The sequence below is a fragment of the Wyeomyia smithii genome, chromosome 2 (genome assembly GCF_029784165.1).
Source record: "Wyeomyia smithii strain HCP4-BCI-WySm-NY-G18 chromosome 2, ASM2978416v1, whole genome shotgun sequence".
NCBI lineage: Eukaryota > Metazoa > Arthropoda > Insecta > Diptera > Culicidae > Wyeomyia > Wyeomyia smithii.
In genome coordinates, this window is record NC_073695.1 from 267,869,127 (window position 1) to 267,889,468 (window position 20,342).

The 20,342-nt window shown below is 41.3% G+C and overlaps 1 protein-coding gene across 2 annotated transcripts in view; it reads left to right on the forward strand.

Moving 5' to 3' along the window:
- LOC129721800 (sex peptide receptor) overlaps positions 1–20,342 on the forward strand; it is a 163,726-nt gene that overhangs the window by 120,236 nt on the left and 23,148 nt on the right. For both annotated transcript variants that reach the window (XM_055674799.1, XM_055674798.1), the window contains exons 4-5: positions 2,311–2,372; positions 18,080–18,202. In XM_055674799.1, the coding sequence (XP_055530774.1) occupies positions 2,311–2,372; positions 18,080–18,202 (185 nt within the window). The remainder of the gene's footprint in view (positions 1–2,310; positions 2,373–18,079; positions 18,203–20,342) is intronic.

Genomic DNA, 20,342 nt, shown 5'->3' on the forward strand with positions numbered 1-20,342 from the left:
GAATGAATCCATCGCTGGTCAATTCATAAATGACCTTCTCTCGTGCCTTATTAAACAAGTTTTTTGTGAGAAGCATAACATAATGTACCAACTGCGCCGCTCAGAATAAAATTAGATTTTGTTTTTACATTTGATACTACTGATAAATTCGAAATCAGTGTAGGTAACTTATTCTAAATTTTCCTGAGAGCGGTCACACGTTCGTGACGGCGGACAGCGTCGACGTAGCAGTGGAAGCAAATATGAAAAAACTCCTATAGCTTAGGAAAATGATTGCCCCGTTAAAAACAGCTAAGTAGCGTTCTGAAGGATTTGATATGACTGACAAATTCTTCAAAACGAAATCAACGACAATAATGTTACAATTCTGGCCCACGTCTTTACATAAAATACGGATAAAATACGAAAAGTAGTATTTACTCAAGAATGCTTTAACTAACAATACAGTGACACACCTGAAGCGTTCATTGTCAACAACCAACAGTTGAAAGAAGCTACTGGTGGAAACTTTGTCTTGAAGAAAACATTGTACTATCAGCTAGAGCCACACGATGTAGAACGTGTAAAATTCAATCAAACCTCCTATCGAATATCACTTGATACATCCAATTCTAAACCTGAAGACCATAAGTTGTGGTAAATATCACATTTTCCATAATCATTATTGGCTGTGGAGTTAAATTGCGAAGATTTTTGCAATGGAACCGACTTGCGATCACTTTTGCTATGGAACAAACCGACTTGCTATTTTTTTCATAGTTCCTCAGAACGAAGTATTCAAAAATATTTGTTCTATCGAAAGTAGACATAAAAAGGAATTGATTCCATAAATAAACTCAAAATTGACAAAAATGCAATTGGGACGGACTTGCCATGAGCGGCAGTATAATGCTTGGCCACCCGGGAGCTGAACATTTAATTATACCAGCGTAGATCAACAAACCAACAGATTCCAGCTTGACCAATGATATTAAATTCTTTGGCCATCAACAAAATGAATCCACATTTTGCTGGTTTGCTCTATGTGAAACCGGCGTTGTTAGGTTGGAAGTTTTCATCGTCCGACGTGGAAACACTGGAAAAAGAAGAGTACAGAAACGAAAGCTGTGAAAAGGTGTTTCAATGCAATCTTGACCTTCGAATAATCTTCACATTCTCGCTTTTCCGAGTGTCATTCCTTACCAATAGGAGGTAAATTTCTTAGGAGATGATTAGAGCGGTGACCAAGCAGGATTTTTTTTTGCTCCTGTCACGCCTTTTGGACCAGCTGTTCGAAGTTGGTCATATCATTCGTACGGATATTGCTTCACTGTGAGAAGGAGGTTCATTTTTTGCTGCATCATTAATATGTATTTTCTCGGCGTGTTGGTCCTTATCCGCTTTTCCGACACGGTAAGGCGGAGCGAGGTTCGGCGAGGCAATCAGTGTGAACGTACGTAATCCAGATGAAAAGTAGTATTCAAATATTTCAGTGGAACCCGTGGGCGGAGAGCAACCTGACCTCGACCTATTCTTGAAAGCTAAAAATATGTAGGTACCTAGCTGCAATGGGAGGAGAATGCTTATTATAGCATTGTTTCCGTTTTTGATACCAGCAAAAGCAATTAATTTTGTGTTTCAAATCTGGTCGTCGCTACGCGCAACAGATGTTTGTGAAGTTTAATTAAATAGCTTGCCTTCAGCGTAAATTTGATTCTAAGCCCAGGTAGTGACGGCTACATTTCGTGTAATGATGATTAACCGTCATTTGCATAATGAACAGGTTCATAATTTACTACAACACAACAACCAACGTACTTTTGCATGATTTACAACTTGTGTTAGCAATGAGAAATGCATGTCCAGTCCAGTGTAATAACTGTAAACTAAACCTCGCCTACGACGGATCATCAGTAAAGTTTCATATCGTTCGCAAGCACATCAATCAACCATTCATGGGATTTGAGAACTGGGCAGTCACGTATCCCAGATGTGAAACTGAAGCGCGTGATATGATGACACATGATTACCGGCTCAAACCGGAGTGGTTGAATTGATTACCATGATCAAGCAAAGATGGTGCGAACCGTTCATTGCAGACTAATAAACAAAATCGACTTTCAACGTATCATTCTATTCTAACCGGAATCAGCGGTAGCGCGAGGCAAAATGTTCAATCGTACAGATTTGTATCAATCCGAAAAGAAATGATATGAATAGATTTCCGAGTAAAACAGTTAGCCCCAAACTTCCTATCGATTAGTTCCATAGCAGCTCTACCGAAGCGGACAATGAAATTAATCCTCCCTCGTCCTTTCTGTATCTTTTCAGATCATACCGGCTATGTTTCACACAGCATCGATTTGGCTAACGCTAGCTCTAGCAGTGCAGAGGTAAGTGAATTACTCAAAGAAGGATATCAGCAGTGGACTGCCGGTAGGATTTTCGGGCTGTTTTTTTTTTTGGGGGCTAATTACGATGGTTTCACGTTTCCACGCAAAGTTGATTTATGTTTCCTACGTGCGGTACGTGCTTGATTTCGAAAATCAATAAGTGGACAAGTATTGAACTGCAAAAGTCACTTGGAGAATAAAAATAAAATTAAAGTTCCTAAAAAGAAGATATTTCGGTGTTTTTTAGTTTCTAATATCTAAGATGAATTTGATAGTTTTGACATTTTTGATAACTGTTTTTGAGAGTTTTTGAAGAACTATTGAATTTTTACCAGTTATTTAAACTTTAAATTGCAAATGTTAAAGTAAAACGATTTCAAAAGTATATTTTTCACTAGGTTGTATTATATTAGCTGCGATCGAATAAAGTTGTTATAAATGTTGAATTATGTTGAAAACTATGCGACAATATTTTCTCGACATCTTTCCATCTATCTCTTTTTACAGGTGAACAAAAAATTATTCATTCAAGGTCACTTATTCAAAAAATCTAAAAGAATGAATTTAAATGTTCAACTTCATAAGAACATTTTTTCCTATTTCTCATAGACATTTGAGTAATGAAAATAGGTTACAAAATTTTAAAGCGCGCCAGTTTACGGAAAAAGCGGTTATCTCAAATAGGTGTTATTCTGAGAGTGACTGCCTCGTACAAGCGTGTACGGTCTTCGTAGCCATTTTTCAGCTACCGTATATGTATTCTCAAGCGTTAGTCTGCGTTTGTGCATTTAGGCGCAGACTTCGTTTTGACGTGGGACTACGTCTTTGTTTACTATACTGGGATGTATTCTGTAAAATTGGAAATGAAACTGGCAAATGTTGCGTCAGATTTCAAACGTTATTAACAGCATAACCACATGATGGATAACAATAACCAATATGTTGTTGGATAGATAAAATGTATAACCATTTTGTAATATGCTAGTTATCACTCTAATTTCATTGCTAAGCGGTAAAATTGATAAAAAGTTTCAATAACAAATTTACGCGAATAATGAACCAATTACATGCGAGCATTCCTAGCACAGACGACGTGAATGGACACCATCCGTTCCCTGTGATATTCTCTGTATCAATATCGAAATAAAGATTGACAGCGCCTCCCCGTCCCAATAGGTCAATTTGTTTTTGCTTCCATGAGTTTAGACCAATATGATGTCTCGAAGGTAAAAGTTTTCCTAAAAGTTTGTAACAATACCCATCCTTGAACAATTTCTAAACCTGCGTGTTAGGTTCTGAAGAATCTAATAAAAACTGATGTCTTGAAAGAAAACATGCCGGTAAAAGCAACAGTACCAGTGGAGAAAAGAACCGCAGGTCTCTCGTCGTCTATGATTGCAGTGGTACTCTTCTATTCGTACATTTCAGCGGTGCACTTCTATTTTTACTGCAGTGGTACTATTCGTATTGAAGTGGTACACTTTTGTTCGTACATTTCTAAGTAAGAGTAAGAGTAAGAGTAAGAGTAAGAGCCGGCGAATGCTTGTGATTTTTTTGTTTATTTACTAGGATTCATACAAAATCTCTTTTTACATTTCAAAATTGTTAGATGATATATTATTATTCTAAGCTTTACCATAATAATCGTATATTACCTGTCTCCGTATTACAGCGAATGTAGTTGTAGACAAATCAAAAAAATTGTCAAGCAAAAAATAAAAACCTAAATTAATCCACCAAGCGGTCAGACCCAGCCTTTCTCATTCGAACTTTTATTTGTAATAATAGATTTACATGAACGCTTCAATCCAATAAATTTATATTCACTCTTTAGGTTCTAAAATATTGATGTTGCAATCTATACATTTAAAAATGCCGTCCAGTCTGTCTGTCTGTCTGATCCATATAGGCTCGGAAACTACCGAACCGATCAACGTGAAAATTTGTATGCAGGGGTTTTTGGTGCCGATAAAGGTTCCTAAGATAGTTTGAGATCCCTCCCTCTTGTGGAAGGGAAGGGTCCCATACAAATGAAGCATAAATTTCTGCACAACTCAAGAACAAACCAAGCAAATTAAACCGAATTTGGCATGTGGATGTTTTAAGAGGTAACAAATATGTCCATAATAGTTGAATGCCCCTCCCTTCTCTGGAAAGGAGGGGTTCCATACAAATGAAACACAAATTTCTGCACATCTCGAGAACTAATCAATAAAATGGAACCAAATTCGACAGGTAAATGTTTTTAGTGGTAAAAAATATGTCCATAATGTTTTGACACCCCTCCTTCTTTTGGAAGGGAGGGGTGCCATACAATTTAAACACGAATTTCTGCACATCTCGAGAACTAACCAACTAAATGAAACCAAATTTGGTATGTGAATGTTTTTAGAGGTAACAAATATGTTCCATAATCGACCTCAGGCAACATTTAGGATTGTAAGATGACAACTTCCGGTTTCAGGACAACAGCCAAAAATGCCCGATTTCCACCCAATATAATAATATCCGGATCAAGAATAATACACAACCTCCCCAGCTGGTCTCGAGGTGCGATGCTGGCCTAACAAGCCAGTCGTCGTAGGTTCGAGTCTCGGCAAGGGAGAGACTGTTAGTGTCAGTAGGATCGTAGCGCTAGCCCCGCAATTGTCCTGTACACTTAATGGTTGGCTGCGAAGTCTGTGTATAGTAAACAGGAGGTCAAGTTCCGAATCGGAATGTAGCACCAAGGCTTTGCTTTTGTAGAATGATACACAGGAGCTAAAATCGACCACAGATACCATTTTGAATTCTAAGATGGCGACTCCCGGTATTGGGTGTTATTCGATCATTCCCGGCTGTTTCCCAGAAACACGTGCTTCCAGAAGAGGGAGGGGCGTCGAACCATTTTGGACATATTTGTTACCTCTAAAAACATTCAACCAGAATGACGCTCGGAGGCCAGAAATTATCTTAAATACCATTTTGAAATCCAAGATAGCGACTTCCGTTTGTGAGAAACAGGCTAAAATAACCAAATACCATCCAATATGTGTATCTCTGGAATGATGCAATGAGCAAACAATTGACCTCAGGCACCATTTTGAATTCCTGAACGGCAACTTTAGGAAACAATCGAAAATGACCGAATAATACTCAATATGGACATTTCCGTAATAGAGATGATGCATTGAAATCAAGCATTGACCCTGGACACTATTTAGAATTCAAAGATGATCACTTTAAGTTTCTGGAAAACAACAAAATAATGAAAACCACCCAATATGGATATCTCCGGTATCAGATTGATGCCAGAAAACCTGCTGAAAATGACCGAATACCACTCAATATGAATATACACTAAGGTCGCTTTTTACGCGGGGGATACGTGCCGCGTAAAAAAAACCGCGTAAATTCCGGAATCCGCGTAAATTCCGGAATCCGCGTAAAAAAACCGCGTAAATTCCGGAATCCGCGTAAAAAAACCATCGTTAATTTTGCATTCCGAGTGAAGGGGAACCGTAATCCAGGCAAAAAAAACCGCGTCAATTCCGGAATCCGCGTAAAAAAACCCGCGTAAAAAAACCGCGTAAAAAGCGACCTTAGTGTATTCAGAATTAAGGTGATGTACAGAAGCCAAAAGTCGAGTATGTTGTCATTTCGATAAAACCAATCATTTCAAACGATTTGTTATTTGACTTTGATCATATCCTATGGCCGATTCGTCGTGCATTGTCTGACTTTAAACACATCGCAAGGAATCAATGAATTTGGAACGTTCAAACACAGTCATACCTCTATATAAGGCAACCTCGATATAACGTAACTCGATATAACGTAACTTTTACCTCGATATAACGTAACTTTTTTCAATTTCCCAAAATTGAAGTACAACAATTATTTTTGAGGTGTATAATGTTCCGAATAAATGTTTAAAGTAAGTCTTGACACCAATAAGTACCGTAAAATGGGGTAAAATTGACATTTATTTTTTCAATGTTCTGTGACTGGTTATACTGGTCTACGAAAATTGTCTTAAAGGGACATAAAAAGGGTTTATATATACTTTTAGGTTAAGGAAAAAAAGTTTTTGTGCACTTTTCAGTAACCATAAAGAATTTTACATCAATGAAAAAATATTTTTTTCGTGCTTCGATATAACATAACTCGATATAACATAACGAAAATAAAAATAAAGTTGCCTTATATCGAGGTATGACTGTAGTACGATACCACATTTAAAATCTGTTGAGACCACATATATCGATCAAAGCAGGTGTAGTTTTAAATAGTCTTTGAATTTCTTTTCTTTCCATAACTTTTGAGCCACATATCAAATTGTTATGAAATTTGTTATTTGTAAGTTCGAGAGATGACTCGTTCGTATGACACTAGTTATGTTCAAATAAGTTATGTAATCTTTGAGATAATAGACTTTCGTTGTTTTATTAACAATTTAATACATAACGGTTGCTTTAGTTCGATTATAATCAAATGAAATGGGAACGTATAGGGCACCCAAACTTTGAAACCATGTGTTCAATCATAATTCATCAGTTAACCCTTAACTAGTCTGCTCATCTGATAATGATATTGATCAAATCGGTTGTGTAGTTTCTGAAATAATGAAGTTTCGTGATTATCACATTTCGGTACATTACAGACGAAGTTACAGTTCGATTACAGTTAAATTTAATAGGGTGTTATGAGGCAGCTAGACTTATTAATTGACACTAATTTTGTGGAAATCGGTTCAGCCAACTCTGAGCAAAGTGAGTGAGTTCAAGTAGTCTTCGGAATATGTTCCTATGAAAAGCTGGATTTCACATTTTTAAACATAACAGGCAAAGTAATAGGGCCGAATAGCCTGCATGCCGCATCAAATGATAACGGCCAACGATGTGTGAACTTTGCAGCCTCCCGCGGTATGGTAGTCAGAAGTACCTTCTTCCCCCGCAAAGACATCCACAAAGCCACCTGGAGATCACCTGATTCACAAGTGGAAAACCAAATCGACCACGTTCTAATCGATGGTAAATTCTTCTCTGACGTCATCAACGTTCGCACCTACCGCAGTGCGAATATTGATTCGGACCATTACCTTGTTGCAGTATGCATGCGCTCAAAACTTTCGACGGTGCGAAACACGCGTCAAAGTCGTCCACCGCGACCAAACATCGGGCAACTACGGGACGCCGAGGTTGCAAGGGAGTACGCACAGCAGCTGGAAGCAGCATTACCAGCGGAAGAGCAGCTTGGCGCAGCTACTCTTGAAGATGGCTGAAGGGACATTCGATCAGCCATAGATAGTACTGCTGTAGCGGCGCTTGGTACTATGGCTCCGAACAGGAGAAACGACTGGTTTGACGACGAGTGCAAACAGTTAGTGGAAGAGAAGAATGCAGCACGAGCGAGAATGCTGCAACACCAAACGAGGGCGAACGTGGAGCGCTACCGACGCGCACGGAACAGGCAAAACTCGGTCTTACGGAAGAAGAAGCGCCAGGAGGAAGATCGAGATCGCGAGGTGATGGAGGCACTGTACCGTGCGAATGACACACGAAAGTTCTACGAGAAGCTGAACTGTTCCCGCAAAGGCTATGTGCCACAAGCCGACATGTGCAGGGACCTGGGCGGCAACCTTCTCACGAACAAGTGTGAGGTGATTGACAGGTGGAAGCAGTACTACGATGAGCACCTTAATGGCGATGTAGCAGAGGACGACGACGGAGTGGTAGTAGATCTCGGTGTACGCGCAGATGACGACAGAATCCCAGCCCCTGACCTCCAGGAGGTTAGAGAGGAGATCGGCCGGCTGAAAAACAATAAAGCCGCTGGAGCTGACCAACTCCCCAGCGAGCTGTTAAAACACGGTGGTGAATCACTGGCTAAGGCGCTACACTGGGTTATTGCCAATATTTGGGAGGAGGAGGTAGTACCGGAGGAGTGGATGGAGGGTACAGTGTGCCCCATCTACAAAAAAGGCGACACGTTGGATTGCTGCAACTACCGCGCAATCACGTTGCTGAACGCCGGCTACAAGGTACTCTCTCAAATTCTGTGCCGTCGACTATCACCGTTTGCAAGGGAATTCGTGGGGCAATACCAAGCGGGATTTATAGGTGCCCGCGCCACCACGGGCCAAATATTCGCGGTACGGCAGGTCCTACAGAAGTGCCGTGAGTATAACGTGCCCACACATCACTTGTTCATCGATTTTAAATCGGCATACGACACAATCGTTCGAGACCAGCTATAGCAGATTATGCACGATTACGGCTTTCCGGATAAACTGACACGGTTGGTCAAGTCGACGATGGATCGGGTGATGTGCGTAGTTCGAGTTTCGGGGACACTCTCGAGTCCCTTCGAATCTCGAAGAGGGTTACGGCAAGGTGATGGATTATCGTGCTTGCTATTCAACATCGCTTTGGAAGGTGTGATACGTAGGGCTGGTATCGACACGAGTGGCACGATTTTTAGAAGGTCTGTTCAGCTCTTTGGCTTCGCCGATGACATTGATATTGTAGCACGAACCCTTGAAAAGATGACGGAGACGTACATCAGACTGGAGGCTGAAGCCGGACGAATTGGGCTGGCCATAAACGCATCGAAAACCAAGTACATGAGAGGGAGAGGTTCCAGAGAAGACAGTGTCAACCTCCCGCCACGAATTCATATTAGCGGTGATGCAATCGAGGTGGTAGACGAGTTCGTGTACCTGGGCTCACTGGTGACTGCTGACAACGACACCAGCAGAGAAATTCGTCGACGCCTTATGGCAGGAAATCGTGCCTACTTTGGACTCCGGAGGACACTACGCTCGAATAAAATCCGCCGCCGCACGAAGTTAACCATCTACAAAACACTGATCAGACCGGTAGTCCTCTACGGCCACGAAACCTGGACTATGCTCGTGGAGGACCAACGCGCCCTTGGGGTTTTCGAACGAAAGGTGTTGCGTACTATCTGTGGTGGAGTGCAGATGGAAGATGGATCATGGCGGAGGCGGATGAACCACGAGTTGCATCAGCTGCTGGGAGAACCACTCATCGTTCAAACGGCGAAAATCGGGAGACTACGGTGGGCTGGGCATGTCGTTAGGATGTCGGACGACAACCCGGTGAAAATGGTTCTTGATAACAACCCGACTGGAACAAGGCGGCGGGGCGCGCAGCGAGCAAGATGGCTCGATCAAGTGGAAGACGACCTGCGGGGCCTCCGCAGACGACATGGCTGGCGAGCTGCAGCCATGGACCGAGTTGAATGGAGACGACTTCTTCGAACAGCAAGGGACACTTCGGCCTGGAGCTGACTGGTAAGGTAAGGTAAGGCAAAGTAATAGTTCGATTGCAAAACAAATCAATAGGGTCTTATGGGGCAACTAGACCTTCCATTTGACACTGATTTTATGAAAATCGGTCCAGCCATCTCTGAGAAACATGAGTGAGATTAAACAGTCTTCAAAACATGTTTCTTTTCATAACTTTTGAACCACAAGTTCAATCTCTATAAAATTCAAAAGTTAAGGGTTTTTCAAGTAGCTTGTTCATTCGAAACCAATTTTGTTCAAATCGGTTGTGTAGTTTTCAAGATAATGATGTTTCATGATTTTTACATTTTGATACATAATCCTAAACTAAAAATCCGATTACAATAAAATTCAATAGGGTCTTATGGGACAACAAGACCTTTCATTTGCAATTAATTTCATGAAAATCGGTCCAGCCATCTCTGAGAAAATCGAGTGAGATTGGGAGAGCCTTACACACACACATACACACACATACAGAAAATGCTCAGTTCTTCGAACTGAGTCGAGTGATATACAACATTCGGCCCTTTTGAGCACTTTTATACCTTTGGTTTTACCAGTGAAAGGCAAACCCCAAATTAGAACATTTAATTTAAAAATATCTCAATAAGGGGTGCATTTAGAAAGTAAGTCGCCAAGAGCTTGATGATTTGAAATTACTATTAGAATCATATTGTATCATTGGAATTTGATTATTCTCAAGATATTTTGAAACTTTTTAACTTTAATTCAAAGTAACTTGTAAATTAAATAACCACATAATCTTTTTGATTTAGAATGACTAGAGAAATAGTGTAAAATCATTGGAAAAATATTTAAATTGAATATTTTTCCAAAAACCTTACCTTCAATAAAAGTTTGTTCCTCTAATTCTCCATCGTGGACTTCTTACCAAAAGTTATAAAGTAAAGTTATTGTTAATATTTCGAATGGTTAAGGGCAAAAATTAACTAGAATGCTACAGGTGAGGTGTACAGTCACCACTATAATTTTAAATCGTTCTAAATCAAAAAAAAAACATGTGATTATTTTTCCATTAAAATGTTTGTTACTGTTCAGGAAAGACATTTGAGGAAAAATAAAAAGTATCTGATTACTAATATTTGAGATATTATTCACAAAACTGCGTAAAACATGCAAATTATGACTTTTTATGCTGAATTTGCCTCTAAATCTCTAAATATGATTATTTTTCCATTAAAATGTTTGTTAATGTTCAGGAAATAAAATTTGAGGAAAATAAAAAGTATCTGATTACTAAAATTTGAGATATTTTTCACAAAACTACATAAAACAGGCAAAATTATGACTTTTTATGCTGAGTTTGCCTCTAAATCAAAATTCAATGCGATGACATGTGATTATTCTTTCATAAAATGTTCGTAAACGTTCAGGAAAGACATTTGAGGAAAAATAAAAGGTATCTTAATGCTAAAAGTTGAGATATAATTCACAAAACTACGTATGTTTGAAGTTAATTTATGTATACAGCACAACAATATCGCACGCTAGACTTCTAATAGTGTTCTTGATCAGATTAGTTGGGAGAATTCGTTATCAATATTGTTTTTAGCACATTTTGCATGTTGTAGGATAAGTACAACGATACATTGTGCTGAGTCGAAACAATTTCCAGGTCGAAAAGGTTTTCGACCTGATCGGGGATCGAACCCGATATCACAACCGTGTGAGAGCCAATCGACATCCCTAACCACAGAGCCACGGGGAATGCATAATACAGAAAAACACCTCAAAATACTTTTTTTGAAATTTATGCGTATCATACAGTCCCTCTACAACTATGGATCAGTCAACGTGTTGCCTGAATGTTCAAAAATGAATATAAATTATCAAAAATTATCAACTTACTTTCGTTCGACAATTAGTTTTATTGCAGCTCATGTGTGCAAATATTACTTGCATAGCAAAAGACACAATTATGGGTCACTTTTGGCATTCAAGATCATTTAGTCTATAAAATCATCAAAATCCATCACAAAAGTTATTTCATTGTTGTAAAAGCTTGATAATTAGTTATTCCATTAAGTCGTGATGTGTTATCATGCAGAGGTAATAAAATAGCCAGAATATAGACTGACCCACAATTGTGTACCGCAAAATGTAGCATTTCTACAATTATGGGTTACTTTACTTAATGCACGGATCAGAATTATTGTTTTCAGTGACATTTTCAACATTAAATCATTTCAATCGTATAAATAAGGTTACAACTGAGTTATAAAAAATACTATTGCCAATGAAAATTGTTCTGTTTTGTAAGAAAATTTGTATTTGGGTAAAAGTGACCCATAATTGTAGAGACACTGCACGTATACATGCAAAATTTTGACTTTTTATGCGCAATTCGCCTCTAAATTAAAATTCAATGATTTGTGATTTTTTTTTTTCAATAAAATGTTCGTTGTTCCTCCAACATCTGCAATTTTTTTTTGCAGAATAATCCATGTTTCGAGCATAAAAATGTTACATTTCTGATGTTTTCGTAATTTTGTGAATAGTTACACATTACGGGATTCTATTTACTTTTTTTACGGTTATCCAAACTAGAACTCTTGGGACATTCAGCTGGAGGAAAGGTTACGATTCATTGGTTCAAATATCGATTAAGAGACAACTTAGGCATTGAAAATCTTTTTTTTTATTTTCAACGTAGTTTTGTGGATTAAAAAATGGTGACTTCCGGTTTCAGGAAAATAACCTTAAGAGCTATTTGGTCAACAATTTAAATACTTCCAAAAATGGAACTCCATACGTCTTTTTGAAAACCAAAATGGCGACTTCCAGTTACTATAAATCAGCCTTGAATCACAAAATGCAATCCAATGAGGAAATTTCCATTCTATGCGTTCTCGGGATATTGAAGTACTACAAGTGATGATGGACATTTATAAGATGTGAAATATTTTTTAAGTGAGTTGAGCTAATGCAACAATGAAATATAAAAAAAAAATATGGCTTTGAAACCTTTAATCCCGAGCATCGCCGGGAGCGTTCTACTAGTATTATATAAAAATGATTTGGATGATTACAAATATATTTAGAGCCAGAACAGTTTGATCGGCGTGACGTCTTCGGCGAAGTTGTAGACTATCATTTTTAAAATATCTTATTTTGGTATCAAAACAACAGAAAATATAATAGAACAATTTTTTTTAATTTTTTAAAATGAGAAAATAAATTGAAATAAAAAAATTAATTTCTGAAAGGACAAAATCAAAATTACAACTTTGCCGATTATAATACCATTCAAACAAACCGTTCAGGCTCCAATTTTATTTTATTTTTTTTTAGAAAATCTAAAATTTTTTTTATTTAATTATGATTAGGCAACTATCAATGTTTAGCTAACCTCAAAAAAGCTCAAACAGAGAAAAAATAAAAGATTATAGCTTTTTAACCATTCCCGTGAATTTAGGTGCTCCAAGCTTACTTACTTACCTAGCAGGCTAGAGCCGGGGTGGCTCGTGCTGTATCAAGAAGTCGTCTCCATTCAACTCGGTTCTGGGCTGTATGGCGCCATGCTCCCAGGCGTCTTATCACTCGTAGGTCACTTTCAATCTGATCAAGCCATCGTGTACGCTGTGCACCTCTGTTTCTGGTGCCGGAGAGGTTACTGAAAAGGGTCGTTTAACCGGGTTGTCGTCCGGCATCCTTGCGACGTGTCCGGCCCATCGCAATCTGTTAACTTTGATCAGATGTGCAATGAGGATCTCTCCTAGCAGCGCGTGCAGCTAATGGTTCATGCGTCTACGCCATTCTCCGTCTTCAGTCTGTACTCCACCGTAGATGGTTCGCAGCACCTTCCGTTCGAAAACTCCAAGGGCGTTGAGGTCCTCTGAGAGCAGTGTTGTCGTCTCTAGCCCTTAGAGGACTACCGGTCTAACTAGTGTTTTGTACAGTTTCAACTTTGTACGGCGGCGCACTCGATTGGATCTCATTGTCTTACGAAGTGCAAAGTAGGCAAGATTTCCCGCTTGAATGCGTCTCCGGATCTCCTTGCTGGTGTTGTTGTCAGCGGTCACCAGCGATCCTAAGTACACGAACTCGTCTACCACCTCAAGCTCATCGCCGTCTACGGTGATCCCGGGTGGGAGGTTGACATTGTTCTCCTTGGAGCCTCTTCCCTTCATATACTTAGTTTTCGACGCATTGATCAGCAGTCCAATGCGCTTAGCTTCCGCTTTCAGTCTGGTGTAGGTTTCCTCCACCGTCGCAAAGTTTCGTGCTATTATGTCTAAGTCATCAGCGGCTTAAGCTGAACCCGTTTCGTAAAAATCGTACCACTCGTGTCGATGCCCGCTCTTCGTATGACACCTTCGAGGGCGATGTTAAAAAGCAAACAAGAGAGTCCATCACCTTGTCTCAATCCTCGGCATGACTCGAAGGGATTCGAGAGCATCCTCGAGACACGCACGTAACACATCACACGGTTCATGGTAGCCTTGAACAGCCGCGTCAGTTTATCCGGGAAGATATCCTCGTTCTCGTGCATGATCTGCCATAGCTGTTCTCGATCAACTGTATCATAGGCTGCCTTGAAGTCGATAAAAATGTGATGCGTGGATACGTTGTACTCACGACATTTTTGCAAAATCTGTCGGACTGAAAAAATTTGGTCCGTGGTTGCGCGGGCTCCCATGAAACCCGCCTGGTACTGCCCCACGAACCTCCTTGTTAAAGGTGTTGGAATAGAAGACGTTGGAATAGAACTTGGGAGAGTATTTTATATGCAGCGTTGACAAGCGTAATGCCACGATAATTGCAGCACTCCAGCTTGTCGCCTTTCTTATAGATGGGGCAGACGACTCCCTCCATCCACTCTTCCGGCAGTTTTTCCTCTTCCCAGATCTTGGAAATCACCCAGTGTAGTGCTCTAGCAAGCGTTTCTTTACCATGTTTGTAGAGCTCGCCCGACAGGCCGTCTTTGCCGGTGGCTTTGTTGTTCTTCAGCCTCCCAATTTCCCGCTGAATTTCGTGGAGATCGGGGGCTAATAACCGGTCATCTACTGCTGGCACTCCCAGGTCCGTTCTCGTTCCGCTTCCGTTTGTTGCATCGCCATTCAGATGTTCATCGAAGTGCTGCTTCCACCTGTCGACCACCTCGCTGTCGTTCGTGATGAGGTTACCTGCCATATCCTTGCAAAAGTCGGCTCGCGGCACATAGCCTTTACGGGATTGGTTAACCTTTTCGTAGAACTTTCGCGTCTCATTAGCAGTGAACAGCTCTTCTAGCTCTTCATGGTCACGATCCTCTTGCTGGCGCTTTTTACGTCTCAGGATCGTGGTCATGTCGTTCCTTGCCCGTCTGTATTTGACCAGGTTCTCTCTCGTCCTTACCCTCAGGTAATTTACCCAGGTCCGGTTTTTCTCTGACACCGCTGCCTGGCATTCCCCATCATACCGGTCGTTTCTGCCACTCGGCGCCTCTGTTCCTAGTGTCGTTGTCGCGGATTCCCTAATGGCCGTGCGGATCATGATCCAGCCATCCTCGAGAGAAGCTGACCCGAGCTCCTCTGTCGTGGGTAGTGCCGCTTCAAGCAGTTGTGCGTAGACTTCGGCAGCTTGCGGGTCCCGTAGCTGCTTGATGTTGAGCCGCGGGTAGACAGTCGACAGTTTTGAGCGCATACAAACCGCCACTAAGTAGTGGTCCGAGTCAATGTCCGCACCTCGGTAGGTGCGTATGTTGGTGATGTCCGAGAAAAATCGTCCTTCGATGAGCACATGGCCAATTTTGTTCGTTGTTTGTTGGTCAGGTGATTTCCAAGTGGCTTTGTGGATGTCCTTGCGGGGGAAAAATGTACTTCGGACTACCATTCCTCGGGAAACTGCAAAGTTGACACATCTTTGGCCGTTGTTGTTCGTTTTGGTGTGCAGACTTTCGTGTCCGATCACCGGTTTATACAAGTCTCCCCTTCCGATTTGAGCGTTCATATCCCCGATGACGATCTTGATGTCCCGCTGCGAGCAGCCGTCGTAGACGTCCTCCAGCTGCGCGTAGAAGGCTTCCTTTTCGCCATCGGGTCTTCCTTCATGCGGGCAGTGCACATTGATGATGGAGTAATTGTAGAACCGGCCTTTAATTCTCAATACACACATCCTGTCGCTGATCGCCTGCCACTTGATCACACGACTTTGCATCTTGCCCAACACAATAAAACCGGTACCCCGCTCATTCGTTGTGCCGCCGCTCTGGTAGTACTGGGCCCTGCGGCCACACATCCTCCGTACAGTTTCTCCTTTCCGACAAAGTTCCTGCAGCGCTACGATGCCGAAGTGACGGGGTTCCAACTGATCCAGTAGGATCCTGTCGCCACCCGGGATGTTCAGCGATCTACAGTTCCATGTTCCGAGTTTCCAATCAGTGTCCTTTTTTCGTCGTCTAGGTCGTTGCCGATTGATCCGGTCCGTTTCTTCTTCTTGATTATTCGTAGTAAAGTGTTTTTGCCATGCTGCCTTACTAGGGTGGCGATGGCTAGTCTCGCGACGGGGTTGCCGTCTTAGATTTAGCTGGCGAGACACCGCGTTTCATGATTCAGCCGCCCGCTCCGGGTCAAACGCTGTTGTACGCCGCCCCTAACATGGGGAAACAGCCGCGTACGTTCCCTCTTCCCAGTCAGCATACGACCAAAGTTTCCACCGGGGGTTGGTTACCCGATCTCCGCTAAGGTTACTCGTATTCCGGTCGGCACCGCGTGGAGGTTGGGATAGGAGTTGCTGGACAGAGGTGAATGACCACAACAGGGTCTCAGGTGACACGTGTCCAACCATTTACCAACCCAAGTGCTCCAAGCAAAGATAACTATTCCAGAGATAAAGAATAGTTTTCCCGTAAGTAAACATAGAAGCGACGAACAGACGAGCAATTACTCCGCGGCCTTTTGACGCACTTCTGCAAAAACTATTTTTTAGGGCAACCTTTGTTTTCGTTTTTGTCGACTAGTATTATGATCGCAATAAGAAAAGTACGCATTTGTTGAAGTTTGGTGACTGATTTCGATTACCTACTTGTTTTGGCATGCTGTTCTGCTTCGGTATATAACGAAAATTGCTTCCTACCAAAACCCTAACTTCTACTCAAAACTAATAACTTCATTTGTTGACCCCCAAGTTTCTGCGTGTGGTTAGTGAATTGGTTCATTTGATTGGAATAGTGGCAAACTTGGTGATGTGTTTGTGCTTTCTGATGAAACTGAACGGCCACAGCAGCAGGCAGTGTGGACCTCCCATACGGCCGCACATCGGCACGCCGTCTGATGTTATTGCGCACTGGCTCCTGCTGCGGTGTGGTGAGCCTGGTGCGTTTGCTGCCGGAGTACTTCTAGTCATTTAAGCACCACTTGATTTGTTGGTTTTCAGCTACAGTGCCGAGCCCGCGTAGCTCCATTAGCTATCTGGTGTCGTGCCATACGGCAATCCGCACATATTTGCACTGCAGTTCAGCGGGGCCTTACCGTCGGTTCAATTAATTATCTCATCAACAAGCAGCATATATTTCATTCCATCAGGCGCCATCGACGTGATATGGCACGGATAACTGGCCAGGGGGCGGGGACGATGCGAACGGTGGTTCTAGCCTTTTCGTCGTTGGGGCACTTTGGGAGTCGGTTTCAATTAGCTCAAATTGAACTGCGTGGCGATTCGGTTGCTTTTAAGTGTTTATGGTTGAAATGGTTCCTCCATGCGCAGCACACAGTCTGTTCAACAATGAAAGTTGGAGAAACGTGTCTCACCATACCTTCTCTTATTCATACGTTTTTGAGTTATTCGGGGGATATCACTCTGAATGAAAATAACGTAAAACAGTAAAATGAAGCAATTGTCAAATATTTCGAAACTTTCAAAACTGTCAAATCGAATGATCGAAATAATTTAGGTAGAAGACATTTGCTGCTAATAGCGCATGAGATTCTGTTTGTACTCAATCAAATAAATGTTTTGTGATTATAAAAACATGGTACTTTATTCGGTTTGTAAACACAGCTTGTACTGCCTGACTAAGAGGTAATATACCGTTAATCTACCCGAATGAGTTTAACTTTAATTAGAAGTTTAATTTCACTCACAATCGTTGGCAAATTCCACGAGATAAATTTCCTCCATTCATGACACTGATACGTTTCAACAGCCAGCGGCGTGCCGGCAAAAGTTACAGTATCTCCATTTCGCTGCTTCCTCATTCTTGCCGGCGAAAAACTTCCCAATTACTATCACTCAATCGGATGAAAAGTATCACCCACAATGAGGCCAGAGATAAATGGATTTTCTACGAATAACTCCGAGTCGAGCAACTTGTTATAAACTTTGGCCACACCAGCAATGTATACAGTGATTTTTTTTTGAATTCTGTAACATTCATCTGATACATTTTCCATCTTCGTCCTACGCTTTGCAGGTACGTCTACGTCTGCCACGCACCCATCGCCCGGACCTGGTGTACAATACCGAGAGTGAAGAAGTGTATAGCCTACATCTGTATAGCTGCACTAATTCATCAGAGCACGAGATTTTTTGATCAGTAAGTACCGGACGCCAAGTACATAAAAACAAACTTTTTCCCTCCCCCGCAGACACGAACTAAAAACAGTAGAGATAATTGCAAGATTGCATGACTCCCCCGCGGATGGGTGGGTAACGAACGGAAGGGCAAAGCAGACTGACAGGCACAAGTTTTGCGATAGTTTCTTCACAAAAGTGTGCACACCACTAAGCTCGGGAAATGTTATCAAGATTCACAGCGGAAACGAAATGGGGTCATGACAGCTGTTTCTTCAGTTGAACACACAAGCGTCCAGTTACGTCGAGTTGCTGAAAACAATCCACTCTTTCGCGCGTGTTGGAATGTGAATGCACTTTGCCACTTTTTCATTATCTCCTGCACTCTTGACGGTGTTCAACAGTCCATCACCAAGCACCTCCAGCGAATCAAACACGGTGGAGACGCAAGCACGTGTGAATGTGCAGGCTGATGCAGAACAACAGCTGGAAATAATTGGTATTAATTTTTATTTCCCTCTCGTTCCGTAACCTTAAAACACGTTTTAGTCATAAAATTGCTTTATATGTCAACTCACACTCGATGTGTAGCCGCAAGATACATCGCACCACAACAACTTCCTACTTCTCAATCCTCAATCCCCCATCAACGCCCCCGTCATTGCTGGCAAGAAGCGGCATATTTTACTGCGTTGATGATGATAACATATGATAGATGGGTTTGCTCTTTTGGTGGTACAAAACATGTGAAAGCACGATAATACCAACCTCTTCTTTCGCACGCTCAAAACGTGCCGAATTTGCTCATTTCCCGTACCAGGATTGGAGCGAAGATGCTTTCCAAAAAAAAGAATGATATAGGAAAAAATAAAAATGAAGTATAATATAGATACAGACGTTGAGAATAAATTTCCAGTTTTACGGCATATCTTATCCAGAAGTGGGTGAAACGATACTCTTCAGTTACGTACATTTTTCTCTATATCGGGCAGCATCCATACGAACAAAAAAATAGGCGAAACTTTCGGCATAGCCACACTCAGGTGGGAAGAAAAAGACCCATCGTCGCCGTCGGTCGGAGGGTATTATGTTGTTATTTATCCAATGGAATGCGACGGAGCCCAACGTAACGATCGCGTCCGAAAAACTTGTTTTCTCCCAGCAAACAATAAGAATTTTTTCCCAGCAAACAAAATTAAAACATTTACTAACGTTTTAGCTAAGGGGACTGCGTAGCCGCAAGGTTTAAGATTCCGTTTGTCAAGCGAATGGTCGTAAGGCTCCTCCACCACTTACCCTTCTATTACGTTGAAATCTATACTTATTCAGGGAATTATAATTGGCGATATTTGGCAGGAGGAAGAAGGCACATTGACAGAGATCGAAATCAGAATATGTACAGTGCGTCCACAATCATGGGTCAGCTACAATTATGGGTCACTTTTACGCAAATACGTCTATTAAAAATACGTCATATTCGTCACGAAACTGAACAATTTTAGATGGCAGTGGAATTTTTAATTACTCAATTGTAACGCTTTTCATACGATTGAAATAATTTAATGTTGAAAATGTTACTAAAAACAATAATTCTGCTCGGTGTAATAAGTGTAGTGACCCATAATTGTAGTAGTGTCACGTTTTGCGGTGCACAATTGTGGGTCAGTCCATATTTTGGCTATTTTTATTACTTTTGCATGAAAATACATCACGACCTAATAAAATAACTTATTATCAAGCTTTTACAACAATTTTGATTTTGATGGTTTTATAAACTAAATGATCTTGAAGCCCAAAAGGGACCCATAACTGTGTCTTTTGCTATGCAAGTACTTTTTTTCTTCTTAACCGATTTACACACATCAGCTGCAGTGAAACTAATTGTCGATCGAAAGTATACATCAGAACACAGAAATAGATAGTAAAACATTCGTAGTTGGCAACACGTTGACTGACCCATAATTGTAGAGGGACTGTACCATACACATAAAAATCGTGAGGTTCCGGTAAACTTCAGTTTCACGCGAACGACCAGTTTTAGGGCACTCAAAAGACCGCTGTTTACTTTCGCAAGCCGGTGCGTATCTAAGGCTCGTGCATTCCTAATCATAATCACCGTCAGCAACCGAATAGCGAGCTTTGTTGCAGCAGGATTTACTGAC